Source organism: Electrophorus electricus, chromosome 4 (assembly GCF_013358815.1).
Source record: "Electrophorus electricus isolate fEleEle1 chromosome 4, fEleEle1.pri, whole genome shotgun sequence".
Taxonomy (NCBI): domain Eukaryota; kingdom Metazoa; phylum Chordata; class Actinopteri; order Gymnotiformes; family Gymnotidae; genus Electrophorus; species Electrophorus electricus.
In genome coordinates this window covers 16,125,858-16,146,735 of record NC_049538.1, presented here as the reverse complement: position 1 = coordinate 16,146,735, position 20,878 = coordinate 16,125,858, and the positions used below count along the sequence as shown (strand labels likewise).

General features: G+C 38.9%; 3 protein-coding genes across 8 annotated transcripts in view; 2 read left to right on the top strand and 1 right to left on the bottom strand.

Annotated features, from left to right (window-relative positions):
- The window catches only part of akt2 (v-akt murine thymoma viral oncogene homolog 2), a 24,002-nt gene extending 21,588 nt beyond the window's left edge, over positions 1 to 2,414 (top strand). For all 4 annotated transcript variants that reach the window (XM_035525292.1, XM_035525291.1, XM_035525289.1 and 1 more), the window contains 2 exons: positions 208 to 310; positions 515 to 2,414. In XM_035525292.1, coding sequence (XP_035381185.1) covers positions 208 to 310; positions 515 to 594 — 183 coding nt within the window. In that variant the 3' untranslated portion in view covers positions 595 to 2,414. The remainder of the gene's footprint in view (positions 1 to 207; positions 311 to 514) is intronic.
- A 385-nt stretch (positions 2,415 to 2,799) lies between these two features.
- ccnp (cyclin P) lies at positions 2,800 to 6,791 on the top strand. Its single transcript, XM_035525708.1, has 9 exons — positions 2,800 to 2,850; positions 2,952 to 3,086; positions 3,624 to 3,696; positions 3,972 to 4,144; positions 4,229 to 4,327; positions 4,465 to 4,620; positions 4,972 to 5,130; positions 5,364 to 5,542; positions 6,395 to 6,791. The coding sequence occupies exons 1-9, from the start codon at positions 2,800 to 2,802 to the stop codon at positions 6,570 to 6,572; spliced, it is 1,203 nt and encodes a 400-aa protein (XP_035381601.1). The 3' UTR covers positions 6,573 to 6,791.
- An 11,458-nt stretch (positions 6,792 to 18,249) lies between these two features.
- LOC113577303 (sodium- and chloride-dependent GABA transporter 2-like) overlaps positions 18,250 to 20,878 on the bottom strand; it is a 63,432-nt gene continuing 60,803 nt past the window's right edge. For all 3 annotated transcript variants that reach the window (XM_027009880.2, XM_027009878.2, XM_027009879.2), the window contains 2 exons: positions 18,907 to 19,077; positions 18,250 to 18,432 (listed from right to left, as the gene is read on the bottom strand). In XM_027009880.2, coding sequence (XP_026865681.2) covers positions 18,301 to 18,432; positions 18,907 to 19,077 — 303 coding nt within the window. In that variant the 3' untranslated portion in view covers positions 18,250 to 18,300. The remainder of the gene's footprint in view (positions 18,433 to 18,906; positions 19,078 to 20,878) is intronic.

Here is a 20,878-nt window from a genome sequence, read left to right as displayed (position 1 = left end):
TTCAGTATCCAAGTTATGATGACCCTGAAAGATGCCTTGAACTTGATAACTGCCACACTTCCTTATTGGATAAAATGCTGTCAAGAGTTTGGTTCGTTCACTCTGACTGCTAAGTAAGAGGAATACAGTCATTTTTGTGATGCAGGTTTTGTTTTGTATGAATTTTAGTGGAATATCATCACTGACCTAGACGTTTCTCGTTTTCAGCTCATCCCACCATTTAAACCTCAAGTAACTTCAGAAACTGACACACGATACTTTGATGAGGAATTCACTCTGCAGACTATTACTGTCACACCTCCTGACCAGTGTAAGTAAACCAACTGTGTGAAAAGTGATGGACAGTGCAAACATATTTCCTAAGTAAATTTTGGCTATAGAGTACAATGATGAACCCTTTTACAGTTGTTTTTTTGTTTTGTTTTTTTGTTTGTTTGTTTGTTTTTTGGTTTTTTTTTAACCACTGGAATAGGATATTGAAGTTTTCCTTTTTCTTCCCCTCTACTGTCTACAGATGACAGTTTGGATGCTGAGGATTCAGACACTCGCACACACTTTCCCCAATTCTCATACTCTGCAAGTGTGCGGGAGTGACATTGAAGGCTCCCCCCCCCCGCCCTTCACCCTAAACAGCAAACTGGACACCCCTGGCACCACGCATTCTGAACACGCACACTGATGCACACACTCAAATACCTGGATCAGCAATATCAGTCTGTTAATGATGGGGTTTAGCAGAACCCGTGTAGGTGGGATAAAGGATCAGTGAGCAGCATCCACAGACTTGGGATAATCCTGTTTCTGATCCATTCTTCAGCTTTCCTATCACACTACATTCTGTATTGTGGTAGCTGTACTTAGTACAGTCACAGGCACCTGTATGGTTAACACCTTCAGAACCAGCAGTATACACATCTGCTAATGTCTTTCCCTGGACAAATGCCTCATGTATGCACGCATTTTTAACCAGTCTAAATCAGAGAGGAATCTTAATCCTCCATGATTATTTTTTTAAATGAAAGAAAAAAAGCCATATATGCATTTTTTTTCCAAGTGCTCCTTCTGGAACTAGCTTTTACCAGTATTGTTAACTGTTTCTGCATCAAAAGGGAGTGATACTGCTGATGACTGAAAGGTTGTGAATTGAATGGTGTGTGTGACGCTGAGAGATTGAGTACACATTCTGCACATTGACATGTATACATCTTAAGAAATCAGATTTTTTTTTGTGTGTGTGTAGGGGTTCTGCGTGAATAATGAGGGGTGTGTGTGCTCTGTATTGACATCTAAGTGTCTGTTTTAAGTTTGTTTGTATAAAGGTTAAATTGAGTGAGTGATGGGGGAAGGAGGAGCTTTCTACATTATAGATGTGACAAGGGGAGGGGTTATGGGTCTGCCTTTGGAAACCCAATGTTACTTCTCATACCATGATGGTTTCTCCATCAGTTATTGGTCAACAATCTGTACAATTTTGGAGGCATTGATGTAAAGAGTATTTTTCTTCTTTCTTTCAAGTGTGAGGATTTGAATGTCTTATTTAACAGCAGTTTATTGTATCCTGGCATATAGAGGAAGTAGACTCAAGTGAAGGCCAGGCTAAAAGTCTGCAGGAAGACCATGTCTCTCTGCATCACTACTACACCTTTTTTCCCTTTTGTAATGAGTATGCTTGTAAAATCTTTGATAGAATGTGAGATAATGGAGAGTGATTTAAGGCCACTTCAACTGTTCACCTGCCATCCTCTCACACTGCTTTGTAGTGGAAGAACCCATGCCATAAGATTTATACGTTTTTTTTGTGTGTGCTCACATTGTGTGACAAAGGGGCAGAAAAATATCCTTTTCTGCCCTCGTGTGTGCAGGTGGGGGCTTGTTGAAAAAGCATTGTGAGATGTAGAGCAAGGATAGTTCACTGCAGAGACATGTGATTACCAACTTTCTCATAAAATGTTGACAACTCAAGTAAACAGTAGGAAATACTTTATTTAAAGCAACAACAAACACCCCACCCAATCAATGACCGGGTTCTACCACGGGCCTGTTTTCTTTCTCTTTATGAAATAACCACATGGAGGAGCCATGCCTTCCTACCGTAGTTAAAGTATCGTGGCCGTCAACCTCAGCATTGGCTGTATCTGTAAAGTGCATCAAATTATTTTGAGCAGCAAACCACGTTTTTAAGCACAGTTTGTATTTTCCAGGTAAATTGTATTCACCAATAAAATTACCGGATTGCTATTATCCAATCAATGTAAAAATACAAGTTGCATAACAAACGGCACATCACTGGAGAATTGATTTAGACTATTTTTGCGGCTTCTTGAGTCTTATCCTGTTTTGAATGTAACGAACAATCGTAAATATGTCAACACAGTGTAATGCATAGGCCTAATAAAGATTTGTTAAAATGATAAGGGAAGGTGCAGGAATGGGGACGCTATACTGCTGCAGTCTTGCGGAATTAGTATGGCTACAGGGCGTGGCATATGTTTGATATTAGGCTGCCCATGGAAGTAAAGCTTTTATCTAAAATTCCCTGCGTTAGTCTTGAATTTATCCTGAACGTATTAAATGCAAATTTCCGTACAGTACAAAGCTTTTACATATGGTAGCTGCATAGACAGTTTTGACATTTGTGCATGATTGAGGTTAAGTAGGACCACACCCACTATTAATTCTTAATAAGTCAGCCACCGGCCATAATTAGTTGACTTCGCCGACATAGAATTTTCAAATAGACTTGTTACGTTAGCATATACAGGTAGCTGCAGTTTCCTGAAGTCGTGTCCGGTTCGAATCATGGCTCGAACTGGATTCTGCGATTCCAGGCCGCTGCTGGACCCCTGCAAGGTAAACTTGAATCTTATGAAAGGAATCGTCTAGGAATTGAAAAACCTTTCCATGCAAAGCAAAACTAGTTCTCCCATTATTGACAAGAACATTTTATGCAGACTGAAGAAAATAGAGTACCTTTGCGGACGTGGGCCAATGCGTGCGCTGTGAAGGCACGGCGCGCGTGTAACGAGGTAGCGGGATTGAGATCCTGGCAACAGTACAAGGCAGAAAATAAGGATGAACGGCAATGGGTATGCTCTGTTTTTCAACAATAGCCTTCTTTATAATAGTAATCGTCACGTTTATGGCTTTCACCTTACCCAGGTCGCTTTATAACTTCAAGAAACGTAAGAACCCAATCAAAACAGTTTATAGATGATGGAAGTGTTCTGAGATGAGAGCTGGGCCTCATGTAGAAAGATGCAGGAAAGTAAGGCGTTCTATGGAGTGGGAGCACCAACAGTAAAGTATCTACCAACCCATTCCTTAATATCTTCTATTGGCTGACCTACCCATCCATTACTTTTTTAAAATTTTTCGTTAGCTAACCTCCTTGTGCCAGAGGTAGAAATGGAGACTTGAATTTCATATGGCTTAAAAATGGTTGTTTCTCTCACTCACTTTCTGTATCTTACTGTATTAACCTCCCTTATCAAAGTCGCAAGTAGACCAAAATTAGTCAGTTGTGTAACCCCAATATTGCACTCAATTTACACCTGTGGTCCAATGTAAGAGAATGGCTTAAGTAAGATCTCTAGTTGTTTCCAATGTAACCCATTTCTGAGCAGATCGAGAGGCTGCCATTATCTGCAGAAGATGGGATCATCATGGATTATGCTGAGAAGAATAAATCAGCTTCAGGTGAAAAACAGTCCCGTTCTGACATGTGCAACTCCACATTATTCCTTCAACTTGATCAGTTCTACTGTCCCATGACTTCCATTTAAATATGCAACAAGTTTATACAATAGCTCCTATTTAGTGATCTTTATTCAGTTCATTTGAAAGTTTGTATAGTATGTTTGTTACAGTAGTTATATTAAACTGTGACTACTTTAATTATATCGTTGCTCCATACACACAACCCATGGGTGCAGACATGACACTTCAAATTTGTTTGGTGTGTTAACATGTAGTTGATGGCTACGAGGAGGAGGCTCTGCTAAATCATCTGCACAGAGTGCAGGCATTACCCACATTGAGGCAGCTTGTACCTGGTCTCTTGCAAAGAGAGATTGAAGTGGCAATGGACAAGCTTGGACTTCTGTATGACCGAACTTATGCTTGGGATGTCTTTTCCGACATGATGGTAACAGTAAACTGATCTTTATAGCCTTCAGCATAAAGGATACAAATGAAATTTGATAAAATGGAAACTTTCTATCTTTGTCAGAGAAGTCAATTAAACAGTACTCTTCCGAATGCTGAACTACCCAGGCCTTTCACAGACACCACACGTGCCATCTTGGTGGACTGGCTGATTCAGGTTCATGTGAGGGCTACAGTTTTCTTCTTTTCTTAATGTGAATGTCTGCTAGTCTTTGGTGGGCATATTTTGCTCATCAGCCTAAAAATGTTCCTTCAATGCATAAAGAAGAATCCATAGCTACCTGCTTTTATCTTGATTAGGAAGTGTTCAGCTTCTCAGAGGAAACTTTGTATTTGGCGGTACATCTGTTGAACCGCGCACTACAGCAGATTAAGGTCTCCATTTCAAGCTTGCAGTTGCTGGGTGTAGTCTGCCTTTTCCTGGCTGCCAAAAAAGAGGAGTGCCTGCTTCCAGAGGTACCAGAGGAGCTCTTTGAAAGCCCATGTTCCAAAGGGAAAACAGTGAGAAGTAGTGAAGTACATTGTAACTAAATTAGTCATATAAAATGGTTTAAATCACTCCAAAAACATGTCTGTCTGGTTTCCTTGCAATTTTATTGTGGAACCATGTGGTAGAAGGTGGGATTCAGCTCACTATCTTTAGTTTAGTCAACTAGATGTGCTTCTCCTTTCTAAAAGTGTACTCTGGAGTCTTGGTTACCATTCCAAGTGGTGATTAATTCACCTAGAATTTATGGAAAAGCATTTGGCAAATTCAGGTGTTTTGCAAGTCCATGAGATTGCATGTTTTGAGTTTGTGTTTGTCAGGTGTCAGAACTCTGTTACCTGATGGCCAATACCTACACAAAAAAACAGCTGTTGCGGATGGAGCGGAGAGTTTTGAGTGGGTTGCAGTTTGAACTCTCCCACTGTCCTCCAATTCACTTCCTGCTCCTCTCAGCCTACATTGCACGCTGCAGTGATAAGGTATTCTTGGCCAAACAGCCCTGTTAGGATACCCTGTTTGTGCCTGCTAAAAACTGTGCTTTTAATTGATTTCTCCCCCCCCCCCCCCCATCTCCAATATTTAACTAAATTTGGATAGGATCACCTCAATTTGCTCACTAGTTGTAACTACAAAGTGCCTCTGATCAATGTTGTACTAAGCACATAGTCAAATGGTTCACTTGTGGTATCTGACCCAAAATCCACGTGTCCAGGTGATCTGCATGGCTCGGTACCTGCTGGAGTTGTCTCTTCTGGAGGGTCAGTGTATACAATACCTCCCCACACATTTGGCTGGGGCTGCGCTCCATCTAGCTCGCCAACTCCTTCAGGAAGCACCCACACCTGAGGGTGAAACTGCCTGGTGTATTGCATCCAACATCCATTTGGGCAGGTTGGTGCCTCACACTTCAATGCTTTGTGTGAACACATACTGTTGCAAGCAGCTGAAAGCAGATAGCACTGATATTCACTTCAACTGTTGCTGAGGTTGTCGGATCATCTTCAAGCCTTGTTGTGAACCTAAAATGATGTACATGTAGCATTTGTCCTGGTCTTGTATCAGTTTTGCATGTCCTTGATGTGCAATCCTATGGTATAAAAATAACTTGTTAAATTGGGTGGCTTGATCACTTTCAGTGTACAGACCACCATTGGCTCAACCTTTTTTTTTTTTTTTTTGCGCGCTTGACTGTAGTGCTCAGGTTGTTCGTTCCTTTTGTTTGAACATTGAGTGCTCAATCTTCTTATAGTATCCACTGTATAGAGTGCTCAGTTCTCTCAGATGAGTTGCATGCATGCATGCATGCATGCATGCTGATTACTGGTATCTTGGGTCTCAATGTTGGTGTCCATAAATGTGAAGATGGCTGAAATTTGAAGGAAGATGTTGGTCAAAAGGCCAAGACATAAGATGTTTCATGGTAACTTGTTGTAGAAATGAAGATTTCAGTGTAACCACGATGGCCATTAACCTCTGACTTTGAGTGTTTGAACTTCAGTGGTGGGGTAAAGAATAAGCAATAAGACAAAAAATTGGTTGTTATTGATCTGTTTGGATTAGTTAGTTTTCTATACATCCAGCAACTTGGTGTCTAGTCTGAATGATGCAGCAACAGAATTGCACAACAGAATGATGCAGCAATAGAATTCCATTCTGAAGTCTGTATTGCATGTCTAGTCTACATGGCCCACAACAAGCTTTGTCACCAACTTTTATCTAAATGTGTGTCCTTGTGTTCTGCAGTGAGGCTACTCTTTTCAACATAATGCAGATCATGGCAATTGCTGCAGCGAAGGCACACACTCGAGAGACCCGGGCCACCTACATCAAATTCTCCAGTGTGGAAACCCTTCATGTCAGCATGCACCCTGCACTGACGAATGCCCCGTGTCTTCTGGGTCTGCCCTGCCTTCAAAGCTGAGAAACCTAGAACAGTGCTTCTGCTACTAACCTGGAAACACAAATGGCTGGGTGGGAGTTAAACAGATTGGTGTAGCTGGAATAGATTTTGCCACCAACCACCTGTGGAGTAGATGTTAACCTGTAAATTATCCTGCTCCTATGAAAATGAGCACTTGGCCCGCTAGGACGTTTTGTACTGAATTTCATTGCTCTTTTAGATCACCCAGTCAAAACTGAGGAAAAGGAGGATGGGATTAAATTATATAGCCTTTTTAGTATTCTTTGTTTATGATACAAAGTGGAAAAATATGAAAAACGGGGCCTTGAGTTACAGCACCGCGAAGGTTACTGAGGCTGTTTGGTTTGTATATTGCCAGGATATTTTCTAAATGTTTTATTTGTGGAAAATAAATTTGCTACAAAAGGATGTCTGACGTTTTTAGAAGATCCTGCGTAAATTTGAAATGCAGCTCTTGAGTAGGAAGCCTGTTATATTTATAGGACTCGCCTTTCACGAGTCAGGATGCGATCGCACAAAACTTCTCACTGCTTTTGTGTACGTGTCTGTTCACATATCCAAGCACACCCTCGCGGTTCATTGGCAGACCGCGTTGGGTGCATCACTTTGCCACAAAAGTACCATGTGGTGGAGTTCTAGATCAGCCGTGTCAAGACCTGGTAAACATTTGAGGTGCGTTTGAAACACAATAGTCATATTTATATTGCCATATCTAATGGTTCATTAATTCGAAGTAGCAAAAACATAAACTAACTCTTCGATTTAATTTGCCGACCGCTGCGGTTCTTTATGTACCAATTTAATTTTAAATTTTAGTCATTGTGTAATTGCTTCACTTATTGAAACGTCCAACCGTCGCGCCTGCTAGATAATGGCAAAAATATTTAACACACGCATCAAATAGGATTATTTAAATAAGCAGGTTCTTTCTATATTTCTGAATATTGGGTTTGTCCGTCCTCTTCTGTCGCCTTCTGATTCGCATCGTGACAGCACGCCGTTGGAGGACTCGCTGCAGTCTTGTTCCCTCTACACGTGTCTGGCCACAGGATTGGACATGCATTAAGTGCCTTGCGTCACCTTTTTTTGGATCGGGATTACAAGGAATACTGCGTGGTTATCAGCAACTGGCAATGTCGATTAGTTATGGGAAAGACGATAGGGAGGGTCCTTTCTCAGATGAGACACGGTCAGTATGGTATGAAGTAGAGTTAAAATGTTACACGCCGATTCTTTAGGTAATGACGTACGAAATGTGAATTGGTCACACCGACATAAAATGCCATTTGCGAAACAGAGAGAAGCGGTTTATTTCTTGGTCAGTTTTTGGCCACTGACACACATTAAGATATCAGTCATACTGATGTGCCTATAAGGCACATCAGTTAGTAAGTCACTACCACTGCTGTAATGAGAATGGTCTAGCGCTCCAATAAAATCTCTTCAGTACTAATATGTGTGTGTGGTCTGCAAGAAAATAAATCAACATAAATAGTTCCCAATAACTACAAAGGATTCCATTATTCAGCACATAATTGCTGCTCTGTCAAATGGACTGTCAAATGTTCACTCCATTTCTGTATTACTTGTTTAGTTTTTGGCATTTGTTTATTGGTCTGTTCCTTCACCTTTTACTATATAATGTTATTCATTAACACTGTTATGATTAGTGGATTACACTGCTATTGCATGGTTCCCTTATACATGGTCTGACTGGTGCCCCCTTCAACTAACATTCTTACCTGCCTCTCTTTGTGAACCTGGTGCCATGTTATGTGTGCTGTCTGTGTGCTGGTATGTGACACACTCTGCACTCCGATTTGTAAATCTGAATTTGTGATGTTAACATAAATGCTTAAATCAAGTCTGCAGTGCCACTGGGTTGCAATCACATAAGAAGCAGGATCCCTTACGCAATTAGTTCCTCATTGATAAACCTGTATTTTTCTCTAAGCTATGTAAAATGTAAAGTGTGTGGGTCTGCATCTGTATATTATAGCATGTTTCACCTATATCAGCACAGTCTTGGGTGCATTTTGGAACTGTGAAATAAACATCATTAATAAACACCACTGGTTAATGGTGGATTAAAAATATAGACCCAGTAATTGAGTGAGCGTAGAGATACCCCTGGTACAATATTACTCAAATAAAAGTAGGCCTACTCTATTTACATTTTTACTTAGTTACTGAGTTACAGAATTGGTTTCTTTAAAATGGATTCATGCATCAAATGTAAAAGCAGTATGATTTTATTGGGGTATAGTATAATGTTTAGGAGAATATTAATTCAAACTAATCAAACTGTCATAGGTTAAAATAGCATCAATATATTGAGGTCCATGTATACTATTTTTAATGTATTTTGAGCCCATTGTTAGATTAATTATCAAAATGCACGTTTCCTTCTGGTTTGTCAGTGTTAAAACAGATACAATTCATTAGATAAAGCAGATTTCCCCGTTTTGCAGGGAAATTTTGCAAAAGTATTGTTATATCAAAAATATTATATAATAAATAAATATATAAAATACTATTCATTTAATATTTCAGTAATCTATCCATTTTAATTAGAATGAGTTGTCAGGAGTAGTTTTCAGTTGAACATCCACTAGGGAAACATGAACAGTTTCATACATTTTTAACAGTCTGAAATTGTATTTTATCATGGCATCAAATGAAGAGAAAAAAGTATTTTCATAAACATCATTTTAATATTAAAATACAAAAAAACAACTAATTTACTTAATTTAGGTCTGCCAATTTAATATTAAACATATTAACATGCTTAACATTTTAATGAATGCAACCTATTGTGAACTAGCTAACAGCAGCAACTGTGAGTAGACGCTATGCCTAGAATCATGATGCATATTACTAGCTGCAAGTTGGAAAATTGGACAGAGGTTCAAAAACTTTATAGATAAAGATAACTTGCAGCTAGGCAACTTCTAGGCATAGTGCCTTCTAACAGTTCTATTGTTAACAATAGATTGCATTCATTAAAATGTTATCCAGCTAGCTAGCCAGACTTGTAGCTTACCACAGTGTGTTTCAACACAATTAATGGTAAAGTCTTAACGGGTGAAACTGTGTATTAGCAAGGCAAGTAATGTAGGTATTTGAAAAGGGAAGAATCCTCCTCATGAAAATCCTTTTCAAGAAACTTCCTTGAACAATATGGAAGGTGACAGACATTTTTGTGTTTTTTTTTTAATTTTTTTTAAAAGTTTTTTCAATCATACTTGGGTTGTGTACTCTTCTACAGCCCTTCTTATGTAAGGGTATCTCCCCGATGCTTATGAGACTGAGCTGGGAGACAAAGCAAGCTGTGCTGCAGCTAAAGATACATTTATTGAGTAATCAAAGAAAAAAGGACAAAGATAATTGAGGAATATGTTAATAATTATCAACTTATCAAAACAAAATTAACTAAAAAAGATTAGTGGTGAAATAATCATGATTAAAACAAATAAAGAGGAGTTGGGCGGGGGGGGATAAAAAGATTATAATTACACTGTGTGCACGGTTACTTGGCAAGAGAGTATTTTGACTATATCATCATTTTTATGCATATTTTCCAACTCCAAGCTGCATAAACTTGAATGCTTTATGGATTTAAGCCTGTCAGGTTGATGTGTATTTGTGTATTGAGGGAGGGTTTGTTCTAAGGAGATCAACACCCTATATCAAGGTATGCATAAGTATTAGGCAGCTTCTTTTCCTCAGGCAAAATGGGCCAAAAAAAACAGGTTTAACTGACACTGAAAAGCCAAAAATTGTAAGGTTTTTCAGAGGGATGCAGTACATTGCTAAGCTATTGGGGCATGATCACAGATCCATCAAACATTTTGTTGCAAATAGTCAACAGGGTCTCAAATCAACTAGCAAAGATTTGAGAAGAATCAAACATGATGCGACCAGGAACTGGTAAAATTACCATCACAATTTTCACCTTGTTCACCTTTCAGCTAGATGCTAACTTTATACAGAATGTCCTATGAAATTTTTAATCACCCTCAGCATTAAAAGGAGCTTTTCTCTTTTTTGTTGCATAGCAACAAACATGGTAACACTTAAAATAAAAATATGTGCATTATGTACATTTTGTACCAATCAATAAATCAATAGACATAAAAAAAATGAATACACAGAACAAGAGTTCTCTTGCATGATGTCATGATGTTACTGTCTCAGCTGCCATGGCTACTCCCACTACCCCCTGATGTCCTGTAGCCCACCACACCTCCACCCCAGCCAACTACTTCTTCATTGCCCTTAATGGATGTTCTCTTGCGGGATGGGTTTCGGACACATGCATATCATAGGGACAAGACTAGGACTTCTAGAAATTGCTTAATTTTTCATTTTAAATTTATTTTTCTCTTAAATTTGTTATTATAGTGGTGACTGTTGTCAGCCAGAGGAGGATGGCCCACCTTTTGAGTCTTGGTTCCTCTCAAGGTTTCTTCTTCATGCTCTAGGTAGTTTTCCTTTCTACCATCACCCTTGGTTTGCATACTGGGGGCTTGGACTTGGGTATTTGTAAAGCTGCTTTGTGACAGCATCTGTTGTAAAAAGCACTATATAAATACATTTTCATTTTTTGATTTTGAATTGATGGTCTTTTACGGCAATGAATCAGCTTACAGAGTGGAGGTGCAGAAACTGGTGAGCTGGTGTTCAGAGAACAACCTGTCACTCAATAACGCAAAGACCAAGGAGCTCCTGAAGCAGTCATGGAATGATGAGTACGTTACAGTCTCCATCAATAGTGACAGAGTGGAGAGAGTGGACAGCTTCAGATTCATAGGCGTTCACACCTTAGAAGATCTCACATGGTCCACTATCACAACTGCACTGGTCAAGAAAATACAGCATTGGTTGATTTTCCTGAGGGCACTGAGGACACCAGTCTGCCCCTACCACTGAACCACAGTTGGCATTTCTACATCCTTACATGGTTGACTGCTATACGTGTACATTTACTCAAATGTATTTCTAATTGCATTACTATTTATTACTTTTCATAGCATTCTATTAAGGAAGCTGCAAACTTAATCACTTTGTGCTTGTGCAATGACAATAAATATATTCTATTCTGTTCTATTCTGTGTCAACATTCATTGTAATACAACTAGGCAATATCAAGGGCAGCTATCAATCTGAAGGACCCCTTGCCACATTTCACCTTTGCAGAATACATCTGTATGACACAGGAACTGGAATGTTTTATAGTTTTTTCATATTTTAAATCTTAATGTAAATATCTCCTGTGTCACAACCATATATCAACACTATCCAGATATATCAACACTATCCAGAACGTATTTGGCATTTTAAGCTAACTTTATTCTTATGAAGTAGTCTCTATTAGCAGCTAGGATCAACACACAATGACAAGTACATAAACGCATTTGTTTTAAGAAAAATAATGCCTAATTTGTCCACACCTATCAGATGACGACTCCTATAGCAAATTTTTGTTTGATATAAAGGTTTACTATTTGTAATATTGTAGACATAGCATATATTTATTTTATAGATTTTGTTCCTTTAAGGATAGCTAGTTGTACTAAAGCATGGTTAGGGGTAGGTTTAGTTTGGAGCAAAGTGTTTAGGATTATGAGAATGGTTAGTGTTGAGTTTTAGGTTCAGGTGTATCATTCCTAAATCTCCCAGTGGGCTAGTTTTAAAGTTAAACATTCAAATATAAAATGAAGATGCAGACTTCAGAATTAGTTAAAGAGAATAGCTGGTCCTCTCCTTTATTTCAGGTTAACGTTAACATGCATTATTGAGGAACCCTCCGGAGAATGTCTAACAATCAAACAAAGAACCCATATTTTTATACTTTGGTCAGAAGTGATTATGTATTCACCCCACCTTTTTACATACTAGTGTTTGCATTCGCCACTATTACATCCAAACCATCCATTAGTCAACATATGCAAACTGATATTCAACACACACACCAGTTGGAACCCATTACCACTACATTCCAAGAAAAGACTTCTCTTAACCTTGTGCTAACGAAGATTGTTTTTCTATATGGTCCTGAGCCTGGTGGAGAGGTCATATATCTTACTCTGAGGTCCACCAAAGCCTACCCAGGATCCTTTGCTGAAGCCTGCAGAGGCCTCTATAGAGGCCTCTGCCCTGTACACAAATCATTCTGAAAGGACAAAGAATCTCTATACTTCATTATGTTTTATGTTAATAATCTGTCTAATGCACTGTTAGGCTTCTTGTCCCTGTTAATATTCTTTTTATCACTCACTCATCAGGCGATGTCAGCCCGGGGGCTAAATCTTCCATACCAATTGCCCACCAATTTGCACTCTCCCATCCTGTCCATTCACCAACAACTAATAACATGTGCCCATCCAGTCCCCTTCATCAAATCTGAAAATCAGCAGTCTGTCATATGCAATCTGGAACAAGGCAAACTTATGAACCATATCAAGTGAAAAAGTGAAACCATCATAACTAAAAATAAAAACAAAGGATAATATTACATTTCCAAATAGAAAAGCTTAATTCAGAGCACAAAGTGGGTCAAAATTACAAAAAATCATCAAGGGTATCAAGACCTCTGACAACCCGAAATGGATATTCAGATGCAGGTGTGACATAGCAGGTGTCACGAATGGCCACCCTCCTGGCGTCCCTGTTTCCATGGTTTCCCTGTCATGTCTCTGTTTTACTTTACATCCTAGTTGTTCCTTGGTTTTGTCTTCTCTGTCCGCTTGCCTGTTTTTCCACGTCTGTTATTACTTTCACCTGTGTCTGGTTTAGAGTTAATTAGTTCATACATTTAAACCCTGTCTGGTTCCCTGTGTACTAGTTGTTCATTGAATGTATGTATGTTTTTGAAAGCCTTTGCGTTTCTTAGTCTGAGTTCTTCTTAGCGTCTTTGTTATAGCCTGCTTCCCCTGTTTTCCTTCATATGCTTTTGGTTTGTGTTTCCTAGCCTTCGTTTATCATAGCCCTTGTTTTGTTTATCATGTTTTCTATGACTCTGTTGGTAAAATGATCCTGGACTGCTCTGAAGACTCTGAATTTAGATTTGCCCCTAACAAATCTCGCTCTTCTCCGCACATGCATCTGCCTCTTTACTGCTCACCATTACAGCAGGGTATCTGCGTATCATATACTGGTGCATCACTATACCTTGATAAGCAAGAAATGATACTGATTTAACAACCGCTCTCACAACTAGACCTCTGACACACAAGACCATTAAGTAGGGCCATCCCTATCACCACACTAGAAAAGACACTTAAAATGATATGTTGCCATTTACCGAACATTGAATCAAACTATCCAGTAATACTGTTATTAATACCAGAGTTTTCGGCTAATTCATTGCGTAATGACTCTAACTTAAGCAATTCTCTTGTAACAGAACCATCAGGTGCCATATTGTTTGAAATAAATGTACAATATTATTTACCAAACATTACACAAACACCACGTCTTTCAGCCAACAGCATAGGCAAAGCCACATGATTTTGCCAAGCCATTAATGAGGAGGCTTATAATTGTTCAGACACAGCTGACAAAGGGTGTAATTAATAAATAATTGCTGATTATAATAAATATAGTTGTTCCAGTCAACATTCTTATTAATGGTAACCCACCAAAACAAAGAAGACTTAACAGCTCCTTCAGTCTGATTTCTAGCCTTAAATTCATCTGGTACTCCCCTAGGATCCCCAGCGGCATCTATGTATATACATAATAATCAAAGATACTTAATACTGCAGCACACTTATGAATAGGATGATTATTGTGTCCTTTCAATGCACCTTCAGGGACAGAAATCATAGAAAAGGGAACTACTAACATCACCCTTGCACAAAGACTTGTCAATCCCGCTGCTAATGTTACATACAGCTCGTCATGATCACATACCCAAAAGACATCTGGTACTATAACCCCATCACCCCTCAACGCACTAAGAGGATTGTCAGTTTGTTGTAAAACTATTAAGTGATCACTAGCATTGAAATAATGAAAACCCCAAAATGTTCTACTGGCATGATTCACAACCCAAGTCCTTTTACGCAAACGTGAAATTTTTCATATTTGGACCAAATCCTCCTATAGAATAAAAAGAATCAGGAAATATAGTTTAATTGTGTTATGAACCCCAGAAACCACACTCAGCCCTACACTGCCACACCTACTCGCACACCCCCCTGATCTGATTCATCAGAGTTCTAGCACACACCTGATCCTCATTCTCCTCATTACTGCCCCCTTTATAAGCTTCCCTCCCCTGCATTCACGTTGCGAAGTATTGCTACTCTATGATGCATACCGAGTATTCTAGAATCTTGATTGTGTTCCTGGTTTCTGACTTCTGCCTGTTTTTTAGACCTCTTCTCCCACCTGACCTCTGGACACCCCCCCCCCCCCCCAACTCTGTCCTGTGTTACCGACCTTGGAACAACCTGACCGCAAATTATTTAATCATTAAAACCTCTTGCAATTGGATCCTCTTCCTTGTGTGTGTGTTCAACATTACAAATAGGTCCTTACTGCCCTTACATCAGTTCAATTTATATCAATAATATGGTATTGCTCTGGGGAAAGAATAGTATTATATTGTTCAATAAACTTTTGACAGAATGACATATTTTTCATGGTTTTAACAAAGTGTAAGCTACCTCTGTACAGTAAACACCAGAATGGACAAGGTTTATGATAATTATAGTCAATGCAATGGATATTTCTGTGCTAATTACTTTCTCACCAAAATTGGAAAATAGATAATTGGAAAAACATTGCCTGGTCTAATCAGTCTTGTTTTCTGCTGTGACATTTGGATGGTAGTGTCAGAATATGGCGTAAATATTCTAAACTTGTAACAAAAGTGGTGGTGGTGGTGGTGCTGTAATGGTGTAGGGGGATATTTTCTTGGCACACTTTGGGTCCCTTAATACCAATTGAGTTTAAACACCACTGCTTACCTGAGCATTGCTGCTGACCATGTCCATCCCTTTATGACCACAGTGTACCCATCTTCTGATGCTGAGGGTGATTTCTTCCAGCAGGATAATGTGCCATGTCACAAAGCTCAAATCATCTCAAACTTGTTTTTTGAACATGTCAGTGAGTTCACTGTATTCAAATGGGCTCCACAGTCACTAGTTGGCAATCCAATAGAGCACATTTAGGATGTGGTGGAACAGGAGATTCACATCATGGATGTGTAGCCAACAAATCTGCAGCAACTGTGTGATACTGTCTTCTCAATATGGACTAAAATCTCAGAGGAATGTTTACAGCACATTGTTGAATCTATGCAAAAAAGAATTAAGGCATTTCTGAAGGCAAACGTGGGTCCAACCCAGTACTAGCAAGGTATATCTAATAAAATGTATACAAGCCCTTACATTTACTAACTATAGTGTTACCTCTTTTATTGACAATAACGTTAAATAAACTGTAGTATCTGATCAGTCATAAGCAGTATAATGGAAGTATTCTGGTGTATACGACTATACCATAGGTATTCAAATCACAGTCCTAAAGGTCCAGGTCCTACAGGGGTTAGTTGTGATGACAATGTGGCCAACCAGTTACATTAATCATTTACAACTACAGTGGATTACAAGATCCTAGAGTAGATTTGGATTCAAGATACAGATTTCAAATGCAAAAAAATCAAATTTACGTATATAGTGCTTTTTACAAAAGACATCACAAAGCATCTTAACAAATGTCCAAGTCCAAACACCCAGGGAGCAAGCCAAGGGTGAGAAGGAAATATCCCTAGAGCATAAGGAATAAACCTTGAGAGGAACCAAGATTCAAAGGGGGGCCCATCCTCCTTTGGCCTATACAAAACATTTGCTTAAATGTATGCTTTATACTGACACTGGGTCAGTGTTTCACTGACAAGGTAAGGACATTGGACATTTTAAAATGCAGAATTTCTTCTGTTTGTGATTTTCTTCCTAAACATTTTATATAGAATTTCTTGGAATACATTGGACTCTCTGGGATTACAAACTATTCAGGCTTAGATGTAATAAAGGCCACATCTGTGGGCTGGCAACCCGTGGAACCCCTAAACATTATTATGAGTACAGTATGCTTGTGTATTGTGCAACTTTGTCATCTTCTCTGTAAAGTATGATAAAGCAGGTGGCTGCAATGCATGAGGAAATTGGAGAGACACCCTTGCATAACGTGAAGCCTGGTAAAGGACTTCAGGAGAAAGCACTGGAGATAGCCCAGGTGGAGAGGTCCACAACAATCCTCCTGATAACGCAGACAGCTGTGAAGGTGCAGGGTCAAGCTATGTGGATACATGCCTTGCATTGTAAAAGATGCCTGAAGAAGCCCAAAGGGGGACCTGCACCCAAGCAACCCTCAGGAACTGATGACCACATGGGCCAGATCTAGGTGGTAGAAATGCTCCCCACATACCCATCATAGCTCCAGGAAACGCAGGACTACCCTATGAGGTCTGAGCAAAAATACCACCTGACCCCCTGAGAAGGTGCATTAAACATTTTCTCCTGAGTAATCCTGGGTTTTTGAAATAATTCTATAGCATAATTTATGAAATTGTTGTGGAAAGCCTGACATATCAATGGAGGATTCCTCACCTTGTGTCTTAACCTAATAATTTATTATAAAATAATAAAAAGGGGAGAATTGAGATGGAATTTAACATTTAGATACTGTGAAACAGATGGAAAACTACAATTATCTATGTAAGTGTATGTAGCAATAGGATTCCTGTTATTCTGCCTTGTCCTACCATGATTAGCACAGGCTCTTGAGAGAGCATGACCCCTTCCTGGCATCCATGTTTCCATGGTTTCCCTGTTCCATCTTTGTTTTCATTTACTTCCTTTTTGTTATACCATTCCTTAGTTTCGTTTTATTTGTCCCTCATCTGGTTTTCTGCGCCTGTCATTGCTTTCGCCTGTTCCTCATTTCCAGTCATTGTTTTGGTTTTTGATGTTCATTATGTTCACCTATGTCTGGTTAGTATTCATCAGTCTCATTTATTTAAACCCTGTGTATTGTTTTCCAGTTTGTCAATTATTTTGATTCGTTCGCTTGGCTGTAGGTTTGATGATCCATGTCTGTTTGGTGTGGTCCTTCGGTTCATTCAGTATGTATGGTTCTTGCTAGTGATGGGCTGATGAAGCCCAACTGAAGCTTTAGGAGCTTCTTCCTGATTGTGCCAAAAAAGATTTGATGCATTAGAGCATTGAAATCCGACATCAGAGAAGAGTGACATTTGTTGGCCAGAAAAAAATAACTGCAGCCAGCAGATTTAGCATTTGTTTGTTTGTTATTAAATTCCCTCTGCACTTGCGTCCGTCCCCTCGCCTTACTTCGTGCTTACCCGCTAACGTAATAGGCGTGGAGGAGACAAATACCAAGTACGATCTTTTTAAAGAGGTAATTTATTCATGTTTGATTGTCTCTAATAATAATGACAGTGTAAAATGTGGTTTATTAAATAAGAATAAGGTCAGATCACATTTTAAGACATAATGGATTATTTTTCTTCTAGCATGCTTTGTCCTCAGTCATTGCTTTGAGTTAATTCAGAATGAATAGACTTAAAATGCACACTAAGTCAGGAATGGGAAAAAGTTGTTTCAATAAACATTTATTGATTGAGACTTCATTGGTTCTCAGAAAATGTTATTTACTCCATATAGAAGAATACAATTGTTTAATTTTGCACATTTCATTGTTTCTCTCCATCACTGATTATTATCAGGTCCTCTGTCTCTGCAGACACAGTCAGTTCCTTTATTTCAGCTCTCTGCTTCCGGGTCAGAGGCAGGTTGCTGTCAGGACTGCACAGGTAAAGCCAGCGCTGTCAAAAGATTTTTGTTTTTCATTGAGACTGATGCTATCTTTTCTGCATCATACAACAAATGTTTATTTTTATTCTGTTTAAGATTAGTATTTTAAAATTGCATGATGTATACTTTAATTAGCTCTTAGCATAATATTACTTAATATACTATAAATGTAATATTTTACTGTCTTTAACAGACATGTTAAAGACGTCTTTAACATGTGGCTTTAAGTGTAGTCTTAACTGCACCTAGACTAAACTACTGGAAGGTCCGAACTTGGGTACATAGGTTAAAAAACAATACTAGGAGAGACTGATGACTTGCACATCAAACAATTGGCCTAATATTCAACAATGTCCAAAAAATGTGGTATGAAGAGAATTTCAGACATAGTGCTCAAGTGCAAAGCATTTATTTTTATTTAGCTTTAGACATCTCTTTATAACTACTTTGATGAACAGAGTCTATCTGTATCCTTCCCCACTCACCTGTTTCAGGCTTCCTCTTATTGCCAATAAACGACCCAGTGCCCACCCAGGCACCAACAGAATAGAGGAAAGAGCTAGCAGCCAGCCTAGCATGTATGCCCAGACTGGGTACCTGTACCAGCGGTTAAATATCAATGGTTGGTATTCCACCAGCGAATAGATAAATGATGCCTTGGGATGGGGAGGAAAAAAGAGAGATCAGGATAGGATGAGGATTGAAAGCAAGCCAGTGCTAAGTAAACTCTAGCTAACTTGAAAATGGTTACATTTTTAAATCTGTAAAGCTTAAATAATTCAGATGAGTAATCATAACAATATAATTGGCTGGTGCTGTGTACATGTGTGAATAACAGCAGAATACTGGCTGTATTGGTTATTAAGATTTGGACTGGAGCAGAGGTGGGTAGAGTAACAAAATCATACCTAAAAGTAACAAAAGCAGAAATAAATGTTACATCAGAAAGGTGATCTTGCATCAAAAATAATGAAACTGGGGTACAGGAAAAGTAGCATTAACTGCTCTTACACCCCTCTATTTCAATAGAGGGTTGTTATTCAAATACAGAAGGTTGTTAGGCAATACTATCTAGGTGAGGCAGGATGCCTTTGTAGGGAGCATTTATTTATGGGCAAATCCTATGTCATATGTTGTGACTTGGATCCCCCCCCCCCCCCCCCCCAAAAAAAAAAAAAACACAAAAATTAGTGTTGCAGATGTGCCTTTAGGCAATCAAAGATACAATGCTAATGCAGCAGTTTAACATAGAGTAACGACTGCTGTTCATTACAGTGTAACAATAATCATACATCTGCTTAACATGCAACCATCCAACAAGAGCTCCTAGGTATGATCAAATGTGTAGTGGTTCTATTAGGGCTACAACCCTATATGTTCTACTAGTTGAGTTACTGGACCACCTCATGGCCCTGAAATATTGATTATAGTGCAGTTGTATAACCTACACTGGCCTTCTACATATCACTCAAATGTTTCCCTGTGAAACATTGTACCCATAGCTTCTTTCTTGTGCTCGATCACAATGCAGCTGTCAGGCAAATGCCAAGCCACACGTGTCAAGTCTCTGGCTTTTCATCATGACCCTCAGGCTGTTTCACAACAGTTCCTCCTCTCTTCTGAGTCTTCTGGTTATACTTAGTCATGTTCTCTTGCCACAAATTTGGTTTGATTAATATGTTTCTTTTTGGTTGTAAGTGGGTTTGATAAGTAGATGGTCCAGTTGATTAGTGTTGCAGATTACTTGAACAGTTTTTTCTTTCCACTTTTTTATTTTTTACTAATCACTTGGTCCACCACAAATCTAGTTTGTGTTAATTTCTTTGGTGATTTTGTTTGCTACATTTAGTATACTATAGCAATTTTATAAGGCTTGGTACCTCTGATCAGTAGTAGAATCGTAATTACTGATTTTTGTGCATGACCTCTACTTAATAAACATACCTTAGTTTTGACATCTGTGAGTCAAGAGTGATGTTCAAATTTTTAGTAGATGCAAAATACTCAGGGCAGGACAGATTCTCACAGTTGCAACAGTTTTGCAAGAATTTGCCAGTCCTCTTCCTCTGTTTGCATTACTTTCACCAGTGTTCATACCCCTACATCTGACTCTCTGGCTTCTTTTTCTCCTCTCTTCACAGACAAGATCCTTCAATTCCTAACGTTCACCAATTCAGCTATCTCACGTTCCTTCCAGTCTGTTCCAGACAATTGAGAGATCTGCTTCCATTCATCTCTACCATCATCAACAAATCTTTCTCCTTTGGATGTGTGCCTACTGCAATCAAGATTGCCAGATTGGTAGCAATCCTACAGAAGGCCACATTCGACAGCTCTAACATTTGCAATTATTTCTCTCCTTCCTCTCAATGTCTTGAATGAGAAGTCTCTAATCAATTCTCTCTTTTTCACCCAGAACTAGCTTCAGGATTCTTATCGGTCTGGCTTCAAACTGTT